The following is a 20,081-nucleotide window of genomic DNA, read 5'->3' as shown; positions in this document are numbered from 1 at the left end:
TAAAAACAAAAATCTGTTTAATCCAAAATACACTGAAGCGCCTCAAAAATGTAGCCATTATGTGTAACAGTTTTCTCTTCAAAATTGCTTTCTAATTTTAAGTTTCCATCCCAAACTGCCAAGAATGCCTTTCTTGCCCATTCATGGTCACTGAGGCCTCTCATCCAAGCCTGCTGGTCAGCCTATTAAGGATTATTAAGGACTGGTCACAGGAAAGGGTTATCCTGGGCATCAAGGAGCCAGGCAGTCACCATAGTTTCTAAATGTTGGAGGTAGTCTTTATCTGGGGCTTTCCAGGTGGCTCAGTAGTAAAGACTCCGTCTGCCAAGCTGGTTCAATCCTTGGGTCCAGGAGAGCCTCTGGAGGAGGAAATGGCAACTCACTCCAGTATTCTTACCTGAGAAATCCCATGGTCAGAGGAACCTGGCAGGCTACAGTCCATGGGGTTGCAAAGAGTCAGACACGACCTAGTGACTAAACAGCAGCAGCAGCAGTCATTTTATAACATTTTATCTTTTCTTTAATTATTGTTTCTCTTTTATTGATGATTCAATGAACACAACTTCAATGATTTAATTTCTTTGATTTGCTATCAAAATATGCTCATAAACTGGGAGCAAAAAAAGTTTAATTTTATGTTCTGAAAGTACTGTCACCATATCAGTATGGTCAGATCTTGCTACCGTTGATAAAGGGAGATGATGCAGTTATTAGAGAAAAAGAAGAAGGAAAGTTTATCTATTTCTGGGATGCTCTAGGCTCCAGACTGATTATCCTGGGCTTTCCCCGTATGGTGACTCTCTTGGTCCTCATGGAAATAATATTGATATTCTTTGTGAATGTGTATTTTCCATATTTTTCTATGTACTATGTACAATTTAAATACAGAAGTGCAAATCAAAAACCCATCACCAATATATGGCCACCAAAATTAAAACATAAAATTCTTCCTCATTTTACTCCCCTTTCCCCCCTACCCCCCGCCCATTACTAAAAAGTTTCTGAAAGAAATGAGGCTTGGGTTTTTATATTTTCTACCTAAGGGATTTAATTCTCTCTAGAGTTTTTGTTTTTTTTTTAAAGAATATGCTTAGATCCATCAAGTATTTTTTTATTAGACTTAGCTGTATTCCTTCTATGATGGCAAGAAGCACACAAATGAAACTTGTTCATGAACTAGGCTAACCACAGGTAGTTTCATTGTGTTGCAAGTTTATCTCATAGCTTTCAATTCACAGGCAAGCCTTTCCACCCAGCTCCTCCTCCTGTTCAGTGCTGCTGCTGCTACTGCTGCTGCTGTTGCTGCTGCTGCTAAGTCGCTTCAGTCGTGTCCGACTCTGTGCGACCCCATAAACGGCAGCCCACCAGGCTCCCCCGTCCCTGAGATTCTCCAGGCAAGAACACTGGAGTGGGTTGCCATTTCCTTCTCCAATGCATGAAAGTGAAAAGTGAAAGTGAAGGCGCTCAGTCATGTCTGACTCTTAGCGACCCCATGGACTGCAGCCTACCAGGCTCCTCTGTCCATGGCAGTGCCCTGTTTTTGAGTTTGCAGTTCGTTATTTTATATCAAGGAGACTCTCTGATCTTTTTTCCCTTCCATTCTGAAATGATGTTCATCTGGTTTTTTAGTTTTCCCCAAAGCACCTTTGTTCTTGACGTTAAGTGCAATCTCTCTCTAAACCTGAAGCAGGTGATGATAGCACAGTAGTGCTCACTGCAGTCAGGTACTAAGGAGATGGTGGGTTTGCAACCATACAGACAGGTCGGTAGATATGATGTATCTCGCTGGGCAGGAGTCTTTCCTTTACTTGACCTTCAGAACCTTCCTAGAATCCGAGTGTGTTTTCCTTCCTCTTGAAGCAGAGCTCTACAATAAAGATAAAATATAGAATATAAAGTTATAGCCACTATATATACTCAAGATTTCCATAAATATATGAATAATTGGAAAGAAAGTATCTCAGGGAACATGCACCACTAGTAGGCACGATAAATTCTTCCACATATATTTCATCAGTACCATGAGTCATGAATTGCTTGCAGTTAAGTGGTGAGTGTTTTGTCTATATTTTCCATATTTCATTTTAATTTTATACAAATTAAATTTAGTTGGATAGATTGACTTTGTCTGACCTGTTTCCTAGTACTCATACATAAGGTTTGTCACTGAGATTATTGCTTTTAAAATGCCTTTTAAAGCCCCTCAACTTGGTGCATGACTGTTTAAAAGAAATAACTGTAAGAATATTTTACAGCAATTGTTAAGGCTTCTCTTATATCCATGGTAAATAGGACTGATAAATTTGCATGATGAAAATAAATTTAATTAGGTGAATTTAGCTAGGCTTGATGAGGTGAAGCTGAATTTAGGATAAATGATATTTTTAAACCAATGAATTAGTCTCATGTATTTTGGGATTTGCAAAAAAATTTTCTCAGAACATGTGGCAGGGTCTTGTAATTCTCACACACACAGCTCTTTCTCTAATTCTTACTTTCCTGTGCATGTGTGTGAATGTGTGTGTCTGAGCACCGGCATGTGCATGCACACGCTGCTTGTACACACATGGGTCACATACCACACACAACATAGTAAGAGAAGGGACCCAGCTACAGGGTGCTCCACATTCTCTCCCCTTCTTCAGTTACTGATTCTGGCTGGTGAAGGCATGTCTGGCAAAGTTTGCCCCTGTCTTTCCTATTCTAACCTTGTTATTCCAAAACAGAAGGAATATCCTAATGTATTGTCATTTTAGGTTTCCCATTTTAGGGACAAAATGCAGTTGAATTTCCTCCTGATTCTCTTTACTTCCACCCTATAAAGAATAACAAAGTCACCCATTTTCTGATCCGGAACCCAACTTGTTTTCCCAGGTTCCCTCCTACAACCAACATAAACACAGACATTTACCAGCAAAACAGAAGCTGTTGGAAAGATTTTTTGGCTGCTGAAATGGGCTCCTGTCACCAGGGCATGGCAGACTTTTTGCTGTATTGTCTCCCAGCCCTGGCCTCAGTACTCCAAAGAGAGCTTTATATAATCAGTCTTTCCTGACATGTGACGTCCTGTCATTTTCCTCCCCTTTGGCTCTGCTGCCACCCACAAATCAATAACATTGCCTAGGAAGTTCAAGCTGGTTGTGCAGCCACCCAAAGCTCTGTATTTCTTAAAGAGTATGTCATAAAATGTAAAGTTTCCTAATGATATTTCTGACTGATGACACATGGCAGAGCTGATGGACTATTTATAATCAGTGGCACGATCACAAGCACATTATTTTTATTTCACTTAGTGGGGAGCCCTGTCACTTGCTACTGCTCGTTTCAGACAAGTTGATGCCATCTTCACCTAAAGTAGCTAAATCCTTTTTGCGGAACTCATTTGCACCCTTCCCTTTGTGTTAAGCGCTCCCCAGTTCCTTCCAATCAAGCCACCTCCCCTTTTTATTGTTCTTAAGCTGGGTGGATGATGAGGGCAATGAATGATTTGTAGCAACTGCTTTAAGTTCAGGCCATGCCTTCAATATAAATGTCTCCAGTCTTTGCTACTTGGATCTTGCTACGGGTCTTCTGAGTGTGGGCGTGGCTGACATGACAGGCAGCAGACACAGCCACTGCATCCAGCACTTGCCCCAGTTTTACAGGTCTGAACATAGCAGAGCTGTCTTTCGTTGAGCAGCTACTATGTTGCAGGTAGGCATTTATTTCAGATTCAATATCTCATTAACTCTCTCACACCTGTCTGTGCAAGTGCTGTTATCTGCAGAGAAGAAATATCAGGGGACAGGGGGAAGCAGGAGATTAAATGAATTCAGAGTCACACAGCTTAATTCCTGGGGAAAACCCCAGGACTCCAGTTCAAATCTCTTCTAACAGACCACACCTTCTTTCTTTCCACTTCCCTGCCCTGCCTCTTCCCAATTAAGTGGACACTTGTGGGTATATGATGTGTATGTGGTGTGGATGTAGGGGAACTTATGAATTCCCAGCTAGGGCATCTCCTGTGAGTTTAAAGCCTGGCCAGAGTGAGAGATAAAAGAAATAGAAACTTCTCAACCTGAGAGTAAACCTTGGTATAAAAGGAACCATATACTAGAGGGTTTTGACACATTGCAATGGGAAGTTTTACCTCTATCAAGATAATGAGCTCTCTCTTTCTCTCTCTCTTAAAACATGTTCCCACAGGACAGAGTTTAGGGTATGGATTCGTTAACTATATTGACCCAAAGGATGCAGAGAAAGCCATCAACACTTTAAATGGACTCAGACTCCAGACCAAAACCATAAAGGTAAGAGGTTATATGTCATACGCCTCTTTACTTAGGAGACACTGGTTAAATTTCATCCTTTGATCTAATAAATCCAGGCTATGAGGGAGCTGGCAGTGGCTTCTTCATTTTTTCAAAGGACACTTCCTATCTACTGTACTAAATGAGGGACACAGATCATTACAGAAGAACAAGGTGAGAGCTGAGTAGAAGGAGGGGACCACAAGCTATGGGACTTCCTATCCAGGGAGCAGGTAAGATGCCAGGGATGACCCACATCAAGAAGGCCAGGGAGCCCAAGCCTGCAAAGATGGTCAGGACAGAGCCAAGGGAAGAAGCTGCTCTAGGTGGAGGTAACACCACATGCAAAGTTGTGAAAATGTATATATACATTGTGAGTGGGGAATGACATACAGAACTCTATGACCTGAGATTCAGTGAGAAGACAATGAAGATGAGGGTGGGAGGTGGGCAGGGGCCTCACACGCTAGGCCAAACAGCTTGGCTTTACCCACAGGTAAAGAGGACTCTCTTAAACAAGACTTGAAAAGGAAGAATCAGTTATAAAGAAACACACTGGTATAATAGGGATGGGTGCTATAACATCTGGGAACATAGTAAAGGGATGACAGGAAAAGTAACATTCTAGCAATCCAGAAATAATCAGACTGGTAGGTAATATCTCAAGAGGGGTTGTTTTAAGTAAAAAAAAAAAAAAATTCAGTTATGCAGTCTGCTCCTCCAGACTGAGGTTTCTGTGGCTGGATTGTCACGCTCTTGGTTCAAGTTTCACCCTGAGGGGATCCTTGAGAAGGTGGTGCTGTTTGCTTTTGGCCGCTGACCCTTGACAGACAGTGGTGGTCTCCTGGATGGAGCCTGCCTCCTCCTCAGCCTCCCTTTCCCTTCTTCCCCTACCTACGGGCAGATTCCTGTTTGGGGGCAGCTGCCAGCCGATTAATGAGTCCCATCCTTCATAGCCTATTAAACCACAAAGAGGTGTCTCCTGGGCACTCTTATCCTCACGACAGCAGGTCTGACGCAAAGTAGGACAAAAGAGAAACCTCTCCCAGAATGGAAATCTATAGATGGCACCAGCTGTTAGCATCTGAAAACACAAAATCAGAACTTTTTAGTATAAGAGATGACTTTTCTAACATCCAGATGGATAAGGAGGCTACCTAGTGTAAGATAATCTTAGCTGGGAGTTAATCAAAACAAAAAACAAAACAGAAGCCTTCTCTTTTGTGAATGTATTATGTGGTTATCTATTTTTCTTTTCTACTCTTCCTTCCTTCCTTTCTGCCTTCCCTCTTTCTTTCCTTCTTTCCTTTCCTTTAAGCCACTCCACTTTTGGAATTTCATTTAGCTTATTTCTAAAGACGATTGCTTTCCGGATCTCACACAGTCTGTGCATTACAAAGACCCCAAAACGGGCTTGATTCAGGTTGCCTCAGTCTCAGCTTAGAATCAGTCCCTGTGAGTTCTCTAAGGGGGAAATAACAGAGAGTTGTATAATTATGGATTATCCTCTGAGAGACAGGAGTGTTGATTTCTTTCGAAGGAAAAACACCTATTTTCAATGCTTTGAGATGGGATGCTCTTGTCACCTGACTCTTGGATGAGGCCACACCAGGTTGATAGCTGTATTTGTGGGTTTGACTGATTTTTCTCTGTTATCCAGTTCAGCATTAGAATGTCAGGCATTAGTTCTTCCCTAACTTGAACTGAGAAAGGTACTTTTCTTTCCTCTAGTTTTCTTAAAACCCAAGCCTCCCCAAGAGCTTAAGATCAAATTCTCAGCCATCCATTCTGCTTTTTATAAATAACAGATTCCATGAAGCTGCTGGGGATTCCCCAAAGGCTGAGTGGACCTGGCTTTTCTGACCTCAGAATGCACTCCCTGGCCCACAGTGCCACCAGGAGCAGTGCTTTGTCTCAGTGGATCTTAGAGACAAGGAACATTGATTATTTTCTTTCTGTGAAGAATCAATCTGCCTCCTTCCCTTCTCTGTATCCCTTTCCCCACCCCCTCACCCACCCTGTGCTCACCCGGCATCAAACTGCTGCCAACACGTTTGCACCCAACAGTAACGTGGGCTTCTGTAGGATCCAAAATGCATGATGCCACGGCTGAATCAATAATTTCTATTCTCTATGACGAATGAAAATTTAATGTGCTAACCTGGGAATTTCAGCCCTTTCATTAAAGCAGTTTATTTGCCATACTAAAAATTAAGTTTGAGTGATAGGTTCCTTTATTAACTTTTCTTCCCTTTCCTAAAGGGACACAGTGTTTAAGGTAAAAATCATATTAAAGAGAAGGAAAAAGAGCAGACCCTTTTCCTGTGCTGTTAATAGTCTCATCATTTATTAATTTTTTTAAAATTGCTTTTCTGCCTTTCGGGCTGCTATTTACTTCTTCTGCATCAGTTTGCTTTAATAAGTGACATGAGATTTATCTCTTTGCTCTGACTCTCATGAAGGAATAGATAACTTGCCTATCTGAAAAAAATAAGTATCTTCTTTGGAAGCATGCATCATATAGATCTCCTCAGAACCACGTAGTACGTGTTTGCAAACTTTGGTCAAGTCTGTCTCTCCTTTTGCTTCATGTAAAACACATGAGTTTAAATGTACAGCACAGATGCAGGCAAACCAAGAGTTAATTACTAAGCTTTGAAGGTTAATGATGAGCAGCTAGATTCAGAGACAGTTCTGGAAAGCCCTGAGAAGCGGTGGAAACCATAGTGAGCCAGAGAGCACTAAAAAAGGCAACTATTCTTCAGCTACTGCTGATTATTTAGGCCCAGTTCATTGTCAGATCTCCCACTTATTCTGTAGAAGCCAAAATCTAGGTATTTTATGCCAAATCTCCCAATTTTGAAAGGTTGGATCAACTAAGAAACTTTTAGAGCATTATGTAGGCAAATCAAACAAAACTTAAAAGAGTTGACCTGTGGAGAATTTTGCAACCTCTGAACTCAAATTTAGATACACAAACACTGTTTTGCATTTTGAAAGTGAGTGATTCAATACTAGGTTGCTAGTAGAAGGTGCCCACAAATGATAGTTCCCTGTTAACAGATATTCCTCTCCCCTTGATTAGGGGGGATGTCCTATAACTGTGCATGAATACTGAGGACCAATGGAGGGCGAGACCAAGTCTCTGTGCTCAGGGAGAATACAGTCTTGGTGCAGACACAGCATCAAAGCAGAAAAAAGAAACTGCTTCATTAAGTAATCCCCTCCAAGTAATGTGGATGACTGCAGATAACTTGCCTATCAGGAAGAAACAAGTATCTTCATTGGAAGTATGCATTACCAAGATCTCCCTGGAACCATCTAGTACATGCTTGCAAACATGAGACTGCAGAGGAATTGTTCTTTGAATCATAACTTCTTTAGTGGGAGAAAGTGGCCAGGTCCCCATCCCTCTGGAGATCAGGCTCAGAGATGAAGTGACTTGTGCAAAGGCACACAAGTGGCCAGCAATTGAGCTGAGTTAGCATCCAAAGATACTGTGAGTCTTCCAGGAGTTACTTAATAGGCGTGCATGAGCTTGAAAGGAAATAGTAATGATAGTAATGATACCTTACATTGAGTGTTTATGGTATCTAACTCCTTTATATTTCATGCTTAGTAATATTTAACCCTTGAAGCTTCCCAAAGACTAGAAGCTTTATACACATCAGCTCTGATTCTTAAAATAGTGATTCTCTCCCTTATACAAATGAGGAAACTGAGGCCCAAAGAGGTTAAGAGACTTACCTAGGATCAGTTCGTAAGTGAGATTTGGAGTAAGAAAAATATGTGTTAAAAATAACTCTGGCAATAGGTCGCCTGTGTTGGAATGTCACACCACCTGCTTGCTCAGCGGCACATGTATTCTGTGAGTGTGTGGGTGTGTATTTGGTTCTGTGCACACATGGGTTATACTCACTGGCGAGGGAAGGAGATATAAAAAGCAAACAGATGAATTGCGTGGCTCCTCTAGGTTCTTCAGTAAACAGATTTGCGGTTCGGGGCTTCTGCCATCCTTCTGGAGACAGACCTGACTTCAGATCATGTCTTCTCAGACCCCTCCCTTCCAGGCCCTGCAGTAGGTCCTTAGCTGACCCAGAGATGACAGTGCCTGGAGGGTCTTCCATCCATGTATGTCAGAGAGGCATAGGGTATGGACCAAGGGGTTATTTACACTGACTAGCCCCAAAGACCCCAAACTGGGTCTTTTCTCAGCATTTCAACCCTAAACCCAGTGAAGTTAATTTGCCCTGTTTAGGGCCTCAGAAGTGTTGTTTAGCTCCCCATAACCCACTTTCTCCAACAGAGATCACTTTAGACTCCAAGAAGCATTGGGTTAAACGGCTGTGGATTCTGGAAAATAATTCCCAGTATCCCCTAAACCTCACAGTGGACGCCAGTCCAGTCCTGCACCTCCCTGTGGGCTTTACAAAACAGCTTCTGAATTTACTCTTTATTCCAGCTTCTCACTAAGAAGCACTCCCCTTCTTAGTGCTTCTTAAGAATGCAGTTGCAGTGGGTCCAGCTCTTTGTTGCATGAATTAGGAACAAAGAAAAGTAGATGATTCTGTAGTAGCTTCAAAGAGGGATATGTTTATCAAAAGTCTGGGCTGATATACAAGTGACACTGACCACCTCCAGTAAAAAGTGATCCAAAATGGAATTTGAGGATTTGGAATCCTAAAGCTCTGAGGAGTGAGACACCTGTTTGGATTTTAACCCAAGCTTGAGAAACAGGATTAGAGAAGGGTTCAGTGCTCTGCCTCTGGAAGTTCCGCTCTCATGGGAGACACAATGCAGGGAGGTGGGGGTGGCCACGGAGCTGCAGGGGTTCCCACTTGATTGGGGCAGAGGGGCGGGAGTAGGAGGCTGCACCAGGTTTGAGCACAGGAGGGATCCAGTCAAAGTGAAGTTCCAAGAAATTTCACCCGGCAGTGGCAGGTCACTTGGGGTTTTTGACGAATGAGGCCAGAGGCCTGCGGGCTGTTATGCTAAGTTTTTGTCAGCCTTAGACTTTGGTTTTTCATCATCTCTATTAGGAGCTTTGTTTTACTCATTTTAAAGGCAAAACAGGCTTATTTATAAATAATTTGGAAAATTCATTATCATCTGATGAAGGCAACAGCAGCCATTCCCAACTCAACGCTGTTAACGTTTTTGTTTCCTTCCTTTTCTCATTGTATTACATTCACAAATGCTTTTGTGGCTTTTCTTGTTCTAATCCTTGCATTCAGCTATTCCTCAAATTCTGAAACTGCATTAAAGACAGCATTCCCAGAGCACAGCTCTTGTGCAGACTGGAGGTGTGAGTGATTTCAGGATTAGGTTTGGCTGAGGGGACACAAAGCCTACTCCTGCCACTCTGCCTGAACCCAGGAGAGTTGGCACTCCATCAGGAGAGAGGGTGAGAGAGTAAGAAGGAAGCTTTATCACGAGGCAGCAGCCTGGTTCCAGAGGGAGCAGGGCTAGAGGAGGGGAAGGTGTGTGAGTGAAGGCTTTTCAGAAGCGGAAAAAAAATCTCTTTTCTCCAGGAAGGAGAGCAGTTCCTTTATTTCAGCCTCTCTTGCTCCGACACCTTAGCCATTTCTCCCATTTCGCTTTTTTCTTCTAATAGCACTAACGGTGCCTCCAGGGGAATCTTTCCACACTTGAGTTTCACAGGTTCCCGTTTGCCCCTCCTGCTTCTTTCTGTTGCCAGGGGTCATCAGGGAGCCTCGCCTCCCTCCCTCCGCCCACAATCCACCTGCCTCGCTAAAGACCTCCATTCCGCTGAGGCATCTTTTCTTTGCACTCGGCATAAGCAATTATTTCTCCTATCACTGCCCTTAATGCCTCCTGGAGAGTTAGCAGATCATTTTTTGCTGACGGATATCACCCCACCCAGAAATGATAGACTACCTCCCTCAGTCTCATTAATAATAAAAAGGCATTTGTCTCTCCTCCTCCATTATGGCTGTAGTCAGAGCCAGGATGGGAGTGCTTCCTGGCCAAGGTCAGCAGGGGCAGCTGGATCACTGAATCCCCAAGGAGTGAAGAGAGAGGGTGGCAACACCAGTGAAATTGGGAGACCCATTTACCCCAGTTGTACCGGACCCTTTTCTCTCCTGTGATAGATTCTTTTCAGCTGCTTTGCTTCCCAGAGCCCTGTTAACTTGCTCTGAGTGAATAATTTCAGATACAGGTATAGGAGTTGGAAACATGGAGATATAGTCAGTGAGGCTCATATGTTTCCAGTATCTTAAAGGTCATCCACAGTGCCCTGTGTCTGGGAGACAGAAGACGACTGGGCAGGTACAGGTTACAAGCACACCTAGGTTTTCACAGTATGTGGAATGAGGCTTAGGGCCTTTAACTAGCTACGGGTGTAAAAGATTCCACAATGTGATGTGAGCTGTCTTAGGAGAATTGTCCACTCCGGATCCCAGGAAGCAGTGGTCCTATCTGGTCTACTCTGGTCAACCCATCCCAGGTGTCTTGTGTCCCATTCTCAGCTCCGTGTTTTGAAAGGACCAGACACTGTAAGGCTTATTCAGAGGCAAATGAAGAAGACAGCCAAATGGTCGTGCACTCACATATTCACCCCACAGTGGTTGCTCTTCCATTCTCTAGAGAAAAAAAAAAAAAAAAAGTCTGCAGTGACTCTGAAGCTCAATCTTGCATGTCCAGAATCTGAGAAGAGAAGCTTTGTGTCTGTCATTTGCCTCGGGTCCTAGTGAGTCCCTGACTGTCAGAGACATTCGTGTGGAGTCATTAGGGATGGCTTAGAGGGACTGCTATACCAGACTGGAGTCTGACCAAATGATCCTAAAGGGCCCCTGTAGCTCTAAGATGCTGTAACTTTGTGTTGCTTCTGGACTTTGAACTGTTCTGTCAAGTATAATAGCCACTAGCCACATATGGCTATTTATATTTGAATTTAAATTGATAAGTTAAAAAGAAATGAAAAGTTCAATTCCTCATTCACACTAGACACGTTGGAAGTACTCAGGAGCCACATGTAGATGGTGGCTACCACGTTGGACAGCACAAATCTAGAACTTTTTCTGAAAGTCCTCTTGGGCAATGCTGGCCTAGAACATCAGTGGCCCTGGAGAATAAAAGATCATTTCTCTGTGGTTACCGTGAAGCCCCAGAGCAAACCAGCTGGTCTGTCAAAGGTCATAGAGCCACACCCCTCTCCCCTTCCCCTTTGTTGTTCATTCAAAAGAACTCTGAGTTCAGACGGAGTCAGATCCAGCTCCGTTAAAAATTACTACAATGACCTTGGACAATTTAGTTTAATTCTCTGGACTTATTTCCTGATCTGCAGAATGGTTCCTTCCAACTTTACCAGTATAGCTAATAAAATATTATAGCGTGATCTTTCCAGCGTGGTAATTTTCCAAGGAAAGTAGCAGTTTGTGCCAAGTACATGGCTTCTGTTTCACTGTCCACGTTAGCCTGGCGTAGTGGAAAGATCCCAGAGTCATATCCAGCACTGGCACAGTGCTGGCTGTGTGACTTTGGACAAGTACTTGTCACACTGAGTCAGAATTTATCGTCCGGAAAAGGGACCTAATAATATCTCACTTATAGGTAATCCTGGTTTATAGGGAATGCTCAAGTAATGCTTCCCAGAATGAAGATGATAGTGAATAGGGTTACCCCAAGGTAAGAATTACATAGAGAGAGGGGAAGACTTTTCCCTATCTGCATGTTTCAGAGATACATGAAGAATGAATCTGAGTTTCACTTTGTGTAGTGGAAAGTATTATGGAGCTTTCAAGAGGCCACAGTAGTCTTACCAGTATGATGAGAATCGGAAGTTGCAATTTAGTGAGGACACTCAGTGTCTTAAGCCCTGAGTTTGAGACCGGCTCTTCCACTAACCAGGCCATGAAATCTTTAGCACATCTCTCTCCCTTCCAGGGACCACCAGGCAGACCACAAGGTGCTTATACCAAGTAATCCCCCTTGATAATTAGATGGGCTTTTAAAAAGAAGTTGTAAGGCACATGAATTCTATCACCACACCCCTTTTTAAAAGAAGTCTTTATCCAGTCTACTGTGTACCAAATACTTTCATGACATTGTTGGATTCACTTCATATCCATGGGTCCCTCTAGCTCCTTCTCTACATCTGAGTCAGTTCCTGGGAAAAGAGCTAAAATGTGTTCCATACAGTATATTACACATTTTCTTTGTTTCAGTTCAAAGAATGTTATTGAGTTCCTGCCCTCTGTAAAGCTTGGAGACTAGATGCCACAGTCTGCAGAGACCACCAGAATGCTCTTACTTTGGGCGATATGAAATGTTAGCCCGGATGGTTGTGATGGGTGGGAGGGTGTGATAGCTACTGTCATTGAAATGTGTATCATCTGCAGAGTCTGAGGAGAGAGCAGGCATTTGTGCCTGGGCTTCATGGAGGAAGTGGCATTCAGTCTGAGCCTGGAAGGAGGGGAAGGAGTTCATTTTGCCGTGAGGATGACAGATAGCAGGAACAGAGATATTTTGTTTGAACTGAGGCTTAGGCTGCTTAGAGGTGTTAGTAGGAGATTAGAGGTGGATCCAGATCACAGAGGACCTTAGATGCTCAGGTAAGGGATTTGAGCTTCCATCACAAGGTGCTGGAGAAACACTGAAGGTTTTGAGCAGGAAGAAGCAGCACAATTATAAATTATTAGAGGGACTTCCCTGGTTGTCCAGTGGTTAAGACTCCACACTCCCAATGCAGGGGGCCCAGGTCCGATCCCTGGTCAGGGAACTAGATACCATGAGTTGCAACTAAGTGTTTGCAGCTAAAGATTCCACATGCCACAACTAAAAGGATCCCGCACGCAGCAACAAAGATTGTGTGTGCCACAACTAAGACCCAATGCAGCCAATAAGTATTAAAAAAAAAAAAAAAAGAACTCATTAGAAACAGTACCATCAGGTCTTGCCCCTGATAGAAGGACATCATATACTACGTGGTGGGTGGGGTAAATATGAGGTGTGGGGCCACACAAGCAGACACCTGTCCTGTCTGTGGGCAGGGCTGTAGCCATAGGCACAGGAGTAAGCTGATTCTCACAATCAAAACTGTCATTTCTAGGAACTGGCTGGCTGCTTTCTTCTCTCCCTACTCCCGGAGGTGGGATCAGAGGTCCCAGGGAGGGTTTGCTCCTAGAAGGCCTTGGAAGCACCACAGTCTGTTCTCTGCTGCCATCTTTCTGGTCTTTTTGGAATGAATGTCCCCAGGGATGTGTTTGTTCTGGGAAGTTTCTGCTCACTCAGAGAGTACTGCGTTACAACAGACTGGGGAAAATCTGCAATCTGATCTTCTGAAATAAGTGTCTCCTCTGCTAGACTAATAGTCCTGCGTGTCAGGGGCTGTTGTATTCATCTTTGTACCGCCAGTGTCTAGCATCAGGCCTAAGTACACAGCAGTTGTTTCAAAGCCTTATTTATTGAGCATTTGCTGTGTGGCAGGCATCTGCAGAAGGAAATGGCAACCCATTCCCAGTGTTCTTGCCTGGGAAATCCCATAGACAGAGCAGCCTGGCAAGCTGCAGTCCATGGGGTTTCAAAGAGTTGGACATGACTGAGCAGCTTAACACTTTCACTTACTATGTGCCAGGCATGGTGCGTAAGAATCATATATGCGTTAGCTTGTTTAATGCTCTATTAGCTCTATTAGGAAGCTTCCAAACTAGGTTATTCAAGTGATAAGCTCAGAAAGTGTAAGTGACTTACCCCAAGCTTTACCATTTACAGCTAGTAAGTGATTAGGATTCAAAACTACATCTCTCTACAAAACCCTTGGTCTTAATCTCTGTCTCTTTCCCATTGCTGAAGAGATGCTCTGTTTCTGTTAAAGTAACATAAATGAGAGCTTCCTTGGAGTGATCTGTCTCAAAATACAGTTGTCTGATGCTCTAACTATGATGTATCAGTGAGACCCACAAGATAAGGGGTGATGAGGACAGGAAGGATGCTGCTAGTGTGTGGAACCAGAATAGAAATAGGAAGTTAGAAGCTTTGGGAGAGAGGTTTGAACGCAGCAGAAGGAAGAACTTTCCAATAGTGATGGCCAGTGATTACATGGGATGCTTCCTGTCCTTGGAAATGTCTAAGGTGGTTGGCCAACTGTCTTACATCCTGCCTTGAACTTTTGAGGTCACTTCCAGCATCAAGTTTCTATGAAACAAATTTCAAAGATAATGCATTCTGCTGAGATCACCGTTATCACTTGTCACCCTTACCACTTACCGTGAACTGTGGTTGTGGAAATGAACAGTTTTGTGAACAGAACACCAAGCTCATGAAAACATCCAGTCAATGCTAGAGGTCCTTGGAATTCAAAGGAGCTCGCAAATGACACCCCTGTTTTCTACATCCAAGTTTTAAGCCAATTGAGATATAAGACAGAAAGAAAAACTATGGAACCCTAAGTTCTTTATTACTGATTAAGGCCCAAATGGCATCTGTGGACACCTTGAACTTCTTAACACAGAACCGCATGCTTTGACAAACTGATATACTATGTCATGGGTAATTTGGACCCCATAGGACTCCCCACATGAGAGCATAGCTGACTCCCATAGAACATAAAACTGGAAATAGAAAGTGGGCTTCCAGCTGGCATCTGGCTCCCAGGAGGGAGGAAGCAGGCAGCGTCTGTGGCTCACATGCTCATTCCCTTTATTAAAGCCTATTCAGAGCCATTACGCCACTTCCCTGGAGAAGAGGGGATACAGGGGTACAAAGGAGCTGGACGTTATCCAGGAGGCATCCTCCATGTGGAAGGAAAGTGAGTCTCCCCCTGGCGGGAACAGCCCTCAGCATTGCACTCTCCACCTGTTTGCTTACTCTCATCACTGGACTGTGAGACCCTTAAAGAAAAAACCCTCCCAGCACAGGGCCTGGCACACAGTAAGTGTTCAAGAAAGAGGGGAATGAGTGAACGCTCACCTTCTACACCAGTGTTTTCCTGAAGAAGCCCCTTTCCTCTCATCTCACCCTCCTTGTAGCACTCAAGACCATGTCTTTACCATGCTTTCCAAGCGCCCTCTTTTTCTGTTCCATGGTGGGTCAGACGAGGGCCACAGTGTTACCAGGTGATTCAGGAAATGTTTCCCCAGGCCGTGTTGTTCCTGCCACGCCCCAGCTGTGAGCAGGTGAAGGTACCTGTGAGTGCTGCGTGGCGAGGGGCCGATCCCACCTTGGTCCTGCTGCTGTCCCTCTTGTAGAGAGTACGAGTAACTGTAAGCATGTAGGGGGAAGGGAGAGGGAGTTTGGAGTGACATGATCTTCCAACAAGATCATTTGTACAGTCACCTGCCTTTGGACCGCCCTTCCCCAGAGAGAGGAGTGGTCTCCCTATTCCAGCTCCTGAGATCCAGAGCAAGATTGGTGCAGGCATAGAAATGCCAGTCTTGTCTTCAGATTCTGGATGAAAGAAGTGAGCAAGACCCCGATGGTCTGAGACTCAGGGTTCTTTAGGGCACTTCCAGTGTTGGAAGCCCTGGGTTCTAGTGGGGTTAATAAACTAGCAATTGTGCTAAACGTCAGGACGGAGCTAAAAGTCAACAATGTTTTTAGAAATATTTCAGCCTAACAAAGGGCCTGAGACCTGTAGTCACTCAGTTAGGATTTAATAAATGTATGAAGAAACATGAAAAGTTTTCATACTGGGACAAGCATTTGGATACTGAATGTGGGAAGATCCTTTTTCTGTTATTTTTGCCCACTCTCACTTCTGCAGGTTTCCAGGATAGAGGACTAAGAGAAATGATAAACCTAAAGTTCCAAATAAAAGAGAAAAATTAAGCAGGATTTAGGTTTTGGTGAATGATCGAGGTGCTGTTCACCCTTGAGATCTGTTGCTGGGCTAGGACTGGAGTATGTTGTGGTAATCCTTCCCAGCTGAGATTCTGCCTCTGTCAGAATCCTCTTTTGGGGAATCGATTTTGGTTCGGTCATTAACTTTCCTGTGCCAGCTCCTTTTCCCTAGCAGGCCTGTCCCCAGCCTGCTCCCCCCTGTACCTCAGCTCTGGCTGCCCAGAATTAAGAGGATCAAGGTCATCACTATCCATTATGCATTGATGGGGCAGACAGGCACTGCCCTACGCCCTTAACCTCCATCATCTCTTTTGTCCTCACAGCAGTGGAGAGTTATCATCAGGCGATGGTTCCCTGACCCCACCACACACTGTCGTACACCTGTCTCCCCACCTGTCTCTCCCCATATAGCCCTGGAATGGCACTCATCTTGTGGCGCTATGATAACTGGTCCATTTGTGCACCATTCTTCTGTGCAGCTCATTTGTTGAGTACCTGCTGTGGTGTTGCCTGTTGCCCCCGTTGAATTCGGAAGTCCACTGGGGCAAGAGACCATGCCTGTTCTTGCTTGCTGTGTATCCCCAGCATACAGCACTATGCCTGGCTCATAGTAGATCTTTAGGAAATGTTTTCTAAGAGTGGCCTCTAAGTCTAGTTCTTGAACAAGATTCAGTCCTTCTTACCCCAGACCCTGGAGAATAGGAGACTTATCTCTTAGCTCACAGCTTAGCCAATAAACACAGCTATGATTCTGGATGCTTAACTCTCAGTGATCCCCCTAAGTGGAGGAACTCAAGCTGCAGTTAACCCGACATGCCATTAATGCCCAAGTCATTCATTATGATCTGTGGGTGTTCATTCACTCTTTCAGTAGATGTTAAGCACCCTGTGAGTGTCTGGGTAAGGAGCTAGAACCACAGAGATGAATAAGACACACACACACAACGCGTGACCACAAGAAGATCAGCAGACTAGATAGAGAGGTGGAGAATCAAGGTCAGAATGGGTTAAGTACCATGGGTGCAGTTCATCAAGAGCACTGCCAGGGAGATTTTTAAGAGAAGGTAAAATTAGGGAAAGCTATCTAGAGAAGGTGGCGTTCGAGCTGGACCTTAAAAGGGCCATACAATTAGGAGCTGAGGAAGTAGGTGGGAAAATGTTCCCTATGAACAAAAGCATGGAGATGGGGACGTATGTTTTGGGGGAACATGAAGATCATTCACATAATTAATTTGTCAGCAATCAGCAGGGGTGAGACAAGGGTGACCCTCATTTCCACAGACATATCACTGTGATGTTTTTATTTCCTTCTCCCTACCGCTCCCTCTTCATGCCTAAGAAAAATAGCTCTGCTAGGTTATAACCTGAAAGGTCAGGGTAGGACAACCTTATGTGGAGTGATGCCCTGTTCTGGCAGTCACATGGTCTTTCAGTCCTCACCCCTAAATGCACACACAAGGACCTTCCATGCAAAGGCCTTTCTGCGTGTCGTCCATTTGCTGGGAAGGAGTCTACAGAAGCCACACGTGAGTTTCTGGAAGAGGTAGACGCTGCCAACAGGATTCCTTACTCCACTGGCAGTAGGAGGCCAGCGAGGCAGATTCGTCACTAGCATCATTTTATCTGTTGAGTCAACATCTATTTTTAGGTGTGGAACCCATAAAGGGCCTGGCATCTCTGCGTGGAAAGGGATAGAGTGAGGGGATATACTCATCCTTCATGCCGCTCTGTGGGATTCACTGCTAGACCCATTCTGAGAGGCAAGGTCTGCTTCACTGATGGAGATTTAGTTTCTAATGCCAAAGGTCCAATTTAATGCATACAATTCCTTTTACAAACATGCTTTCGTGTGTGCAGAGCACACATACACACAAGCATACCCACTCACTCCCTCACCCCTGTAGTCTTAGCAGGTCCTGTGAATTGTTTATACAAATTAAATAAAACTGAAAAACGCTAAGGCATATAGGTCCCTTCCTGTCCAACATTGTCAGATGTGCTCTGAAATGACTGTTTTCATCATCTATTCTGAGCCATAACCGCCGCAGAAATAGCTTTAGCAGGAAAATGCTTTTGTTAGACTAGCTGTAAATTATATTTCAAATGTCTGATGTTGTTTTCTTAAAAAAATAAATAAGTAAATGAAAGTCTAAAATTAATGACTGCTGGGGTTTGCTTTGCTTATGTGTACTGCTACAGATTTGGCTTCTTGCAGATGGAATTTCAGATCTGTTTACACTTCTGTGTTAGCTTTTTGGGGAGGAAAAAAAAAGCAGTTGAGAGATCTGGGAGGACAAATTTATAAAGTCAAACTTATTATAACCATCGGAGAGGCTCGCGTCTCTCTCCACTGGCCTCTCCTCCCTCCTTCCCATCGTGCCCTCATTTTTGTTTATTGTGGTTTTAGCTGCTCTGCTTCCAAGTTCGAAGGCAACTGGTTCTTGCAGATGCTATGACAAGGTCACATATCTAGTTTCGCAAGCAGATGTTCATTCAGCCCCATTTCACCAGCACTTTGTCATTCAGCGAGAGCAGGCCTTGTGGGAACTGATTGGAACAACACAAAGGATGGGACATTAAAAAAAAAATCTTGCAGAGAACCTGGTCATTTTTTATATGTTCAAGAAGGGACTGGGGGTTGGGAGTGGCAAGGAAAAACCTGCAGAGCAGAGCTTTATGGGGATTTTTTTTTTTTTTTGGTTTATTCAAAGATTATTATGTGTTGGATACAGTAAATCATCTATACACCCACATCCAGGAGGTAAATCTTCAGAACTCCATGCGTGGGTTGTTCTGCATTTAACAGCTGCCATACAGTAGCTATTTGTTCTGCACTTAGAGACCCTTATCTGTGCATTTGTTTTAAGTTATCATCCACTCTCCTTTTGTTCCTCTATTGCTGTTCTCCTGGTTCTCGTTACTAGTACAAGCACAGCTAAAAATCTGAACTACAGAGTTGGTTATTTGAACTGACACTGTGAGTTAGAATGATAGACGCGGGGCTGTCGTCTCGGTTGTGGACTCAGTCTCTACTTGAAGGATGTTGCCTGTAATGCATTTAGCAGCTCTTGCCTTCTCCTAGGTCTCATATGCCCGCCCGAGCTCTGCCTCAATCAGGGATGCTAACCTGTACGTTAGCGGCCTTCCCAAAACCATGACCCAGAAGGAACTGGAACAGCTTTTCTCACAATATGGCCGTATCATCACCTCACGAATCCTGGTTGATCAAGTCACAGGTGAAGTATTTCTAAGCTATTTCCTTCCTTTGGGTCAGTGTCACCAGCCGGTGCCCTGTGACCCACCGGAGCAGAGGGGTAATGCTCACTTAGGGAAACGGATATGGGTCACAAGTAGACAGCTTTTTGACTTAAAAGAAAGACTTTTTATCAATCAACTGCTGAAATTTAAAATGGGCCATCCTGGGAAGTAGAAGGACTCCATCATGGGAATGGTTCCAGCAGCAGCTAAACTACTTGGCAGAGTTGTAACGAGGATTCAGCCATCAGGCTGGGAGTGGGGCTGAATGACCTTCAAACTCTTTCCACCCTCAACCAAAAAACATTACTTTTGCATGTGAAAAGAACCTCTGTGCATAGCTCTGGCTGCTCTGATAGCACTGGAGAGTTAAAGGGAAACTGAAACTGGCTCATTTCACAGGTAAGAGAACAGAGGTCCAAAGTAGGACACCTGTCCAGTTAGTAGCAGTGCAGGGATAACCCAGGATTGGATCCTGTGGTTCTTGGGCTATCATAAAGAAAAGCAGCTGCCATCACCTCTCAGTAAGAAAGGCACCCAGGTTGCATTTTTGATGACAGAAGGTTTTCACCTACTCTAATTAAAAACACCCCCCTGAGAGTCATTTAAAAGTGAGAGTGTTAGTCACTCAGTCATGTCTGACTTTTTGTTACCTCATGGACTGTAGCCCACTAGGCTCCTCTGTCCATGGAATTCTCCAGACTAAATACTGGAGTGAGTTGCCATTCCCTTCTC

The 20,081-nt window shown here is 44.0% G+C and overlaps 1 protein-coding gene across 4 annotated transcripts in view; it reads left to right on the top strand.

The window, feature by feature from the left end:
* ELAVL4 (ELAV like RNA binding protein 4) overlaps positions 1-20,081 on the top strand; it is a 90,375-nt gene that overhangs the window by 61,285 nt on the left and 9,009 nt on the right. For all 4 annotated transcript variants that reach the window (XM_040231210.1, XM_040231207.1, XM_040231209.1 and 1 more), the window contains exons 3-4: positions 4,186-4,289; positions 19,174-19,327. In XM_040231210.1, the coding sequence (XP_040087144.1) occupies positions 4,186-4,289; positions 19,174-19,327 (258 nt within the window). The remainder of the gene's footprint in view (positions 1-4,185; positions 4,290-19,173; positions 19,328-20,081) is intronic.

This window comes from Oryx dammah, unplaced genomic scaffold (assembly GCF_014754425.2).
Source record: "Oryx dammah isolate SB20612 unplaced genomic scaffold, SCBI_Odam_1.1 HiC_scaffold_28, whole genome shotgun sequence".
NCBI lineage: Eukaryota > Metazoa > Chordata > Mammalia > Artiodactyla > Bovidae > Oryx > Oryx dammah.
The sequence above is the reverse complement of the archived record's forward strand: the minus strand, read 5'-3'. Positions and strand labels throughout refer to the sequence as shown.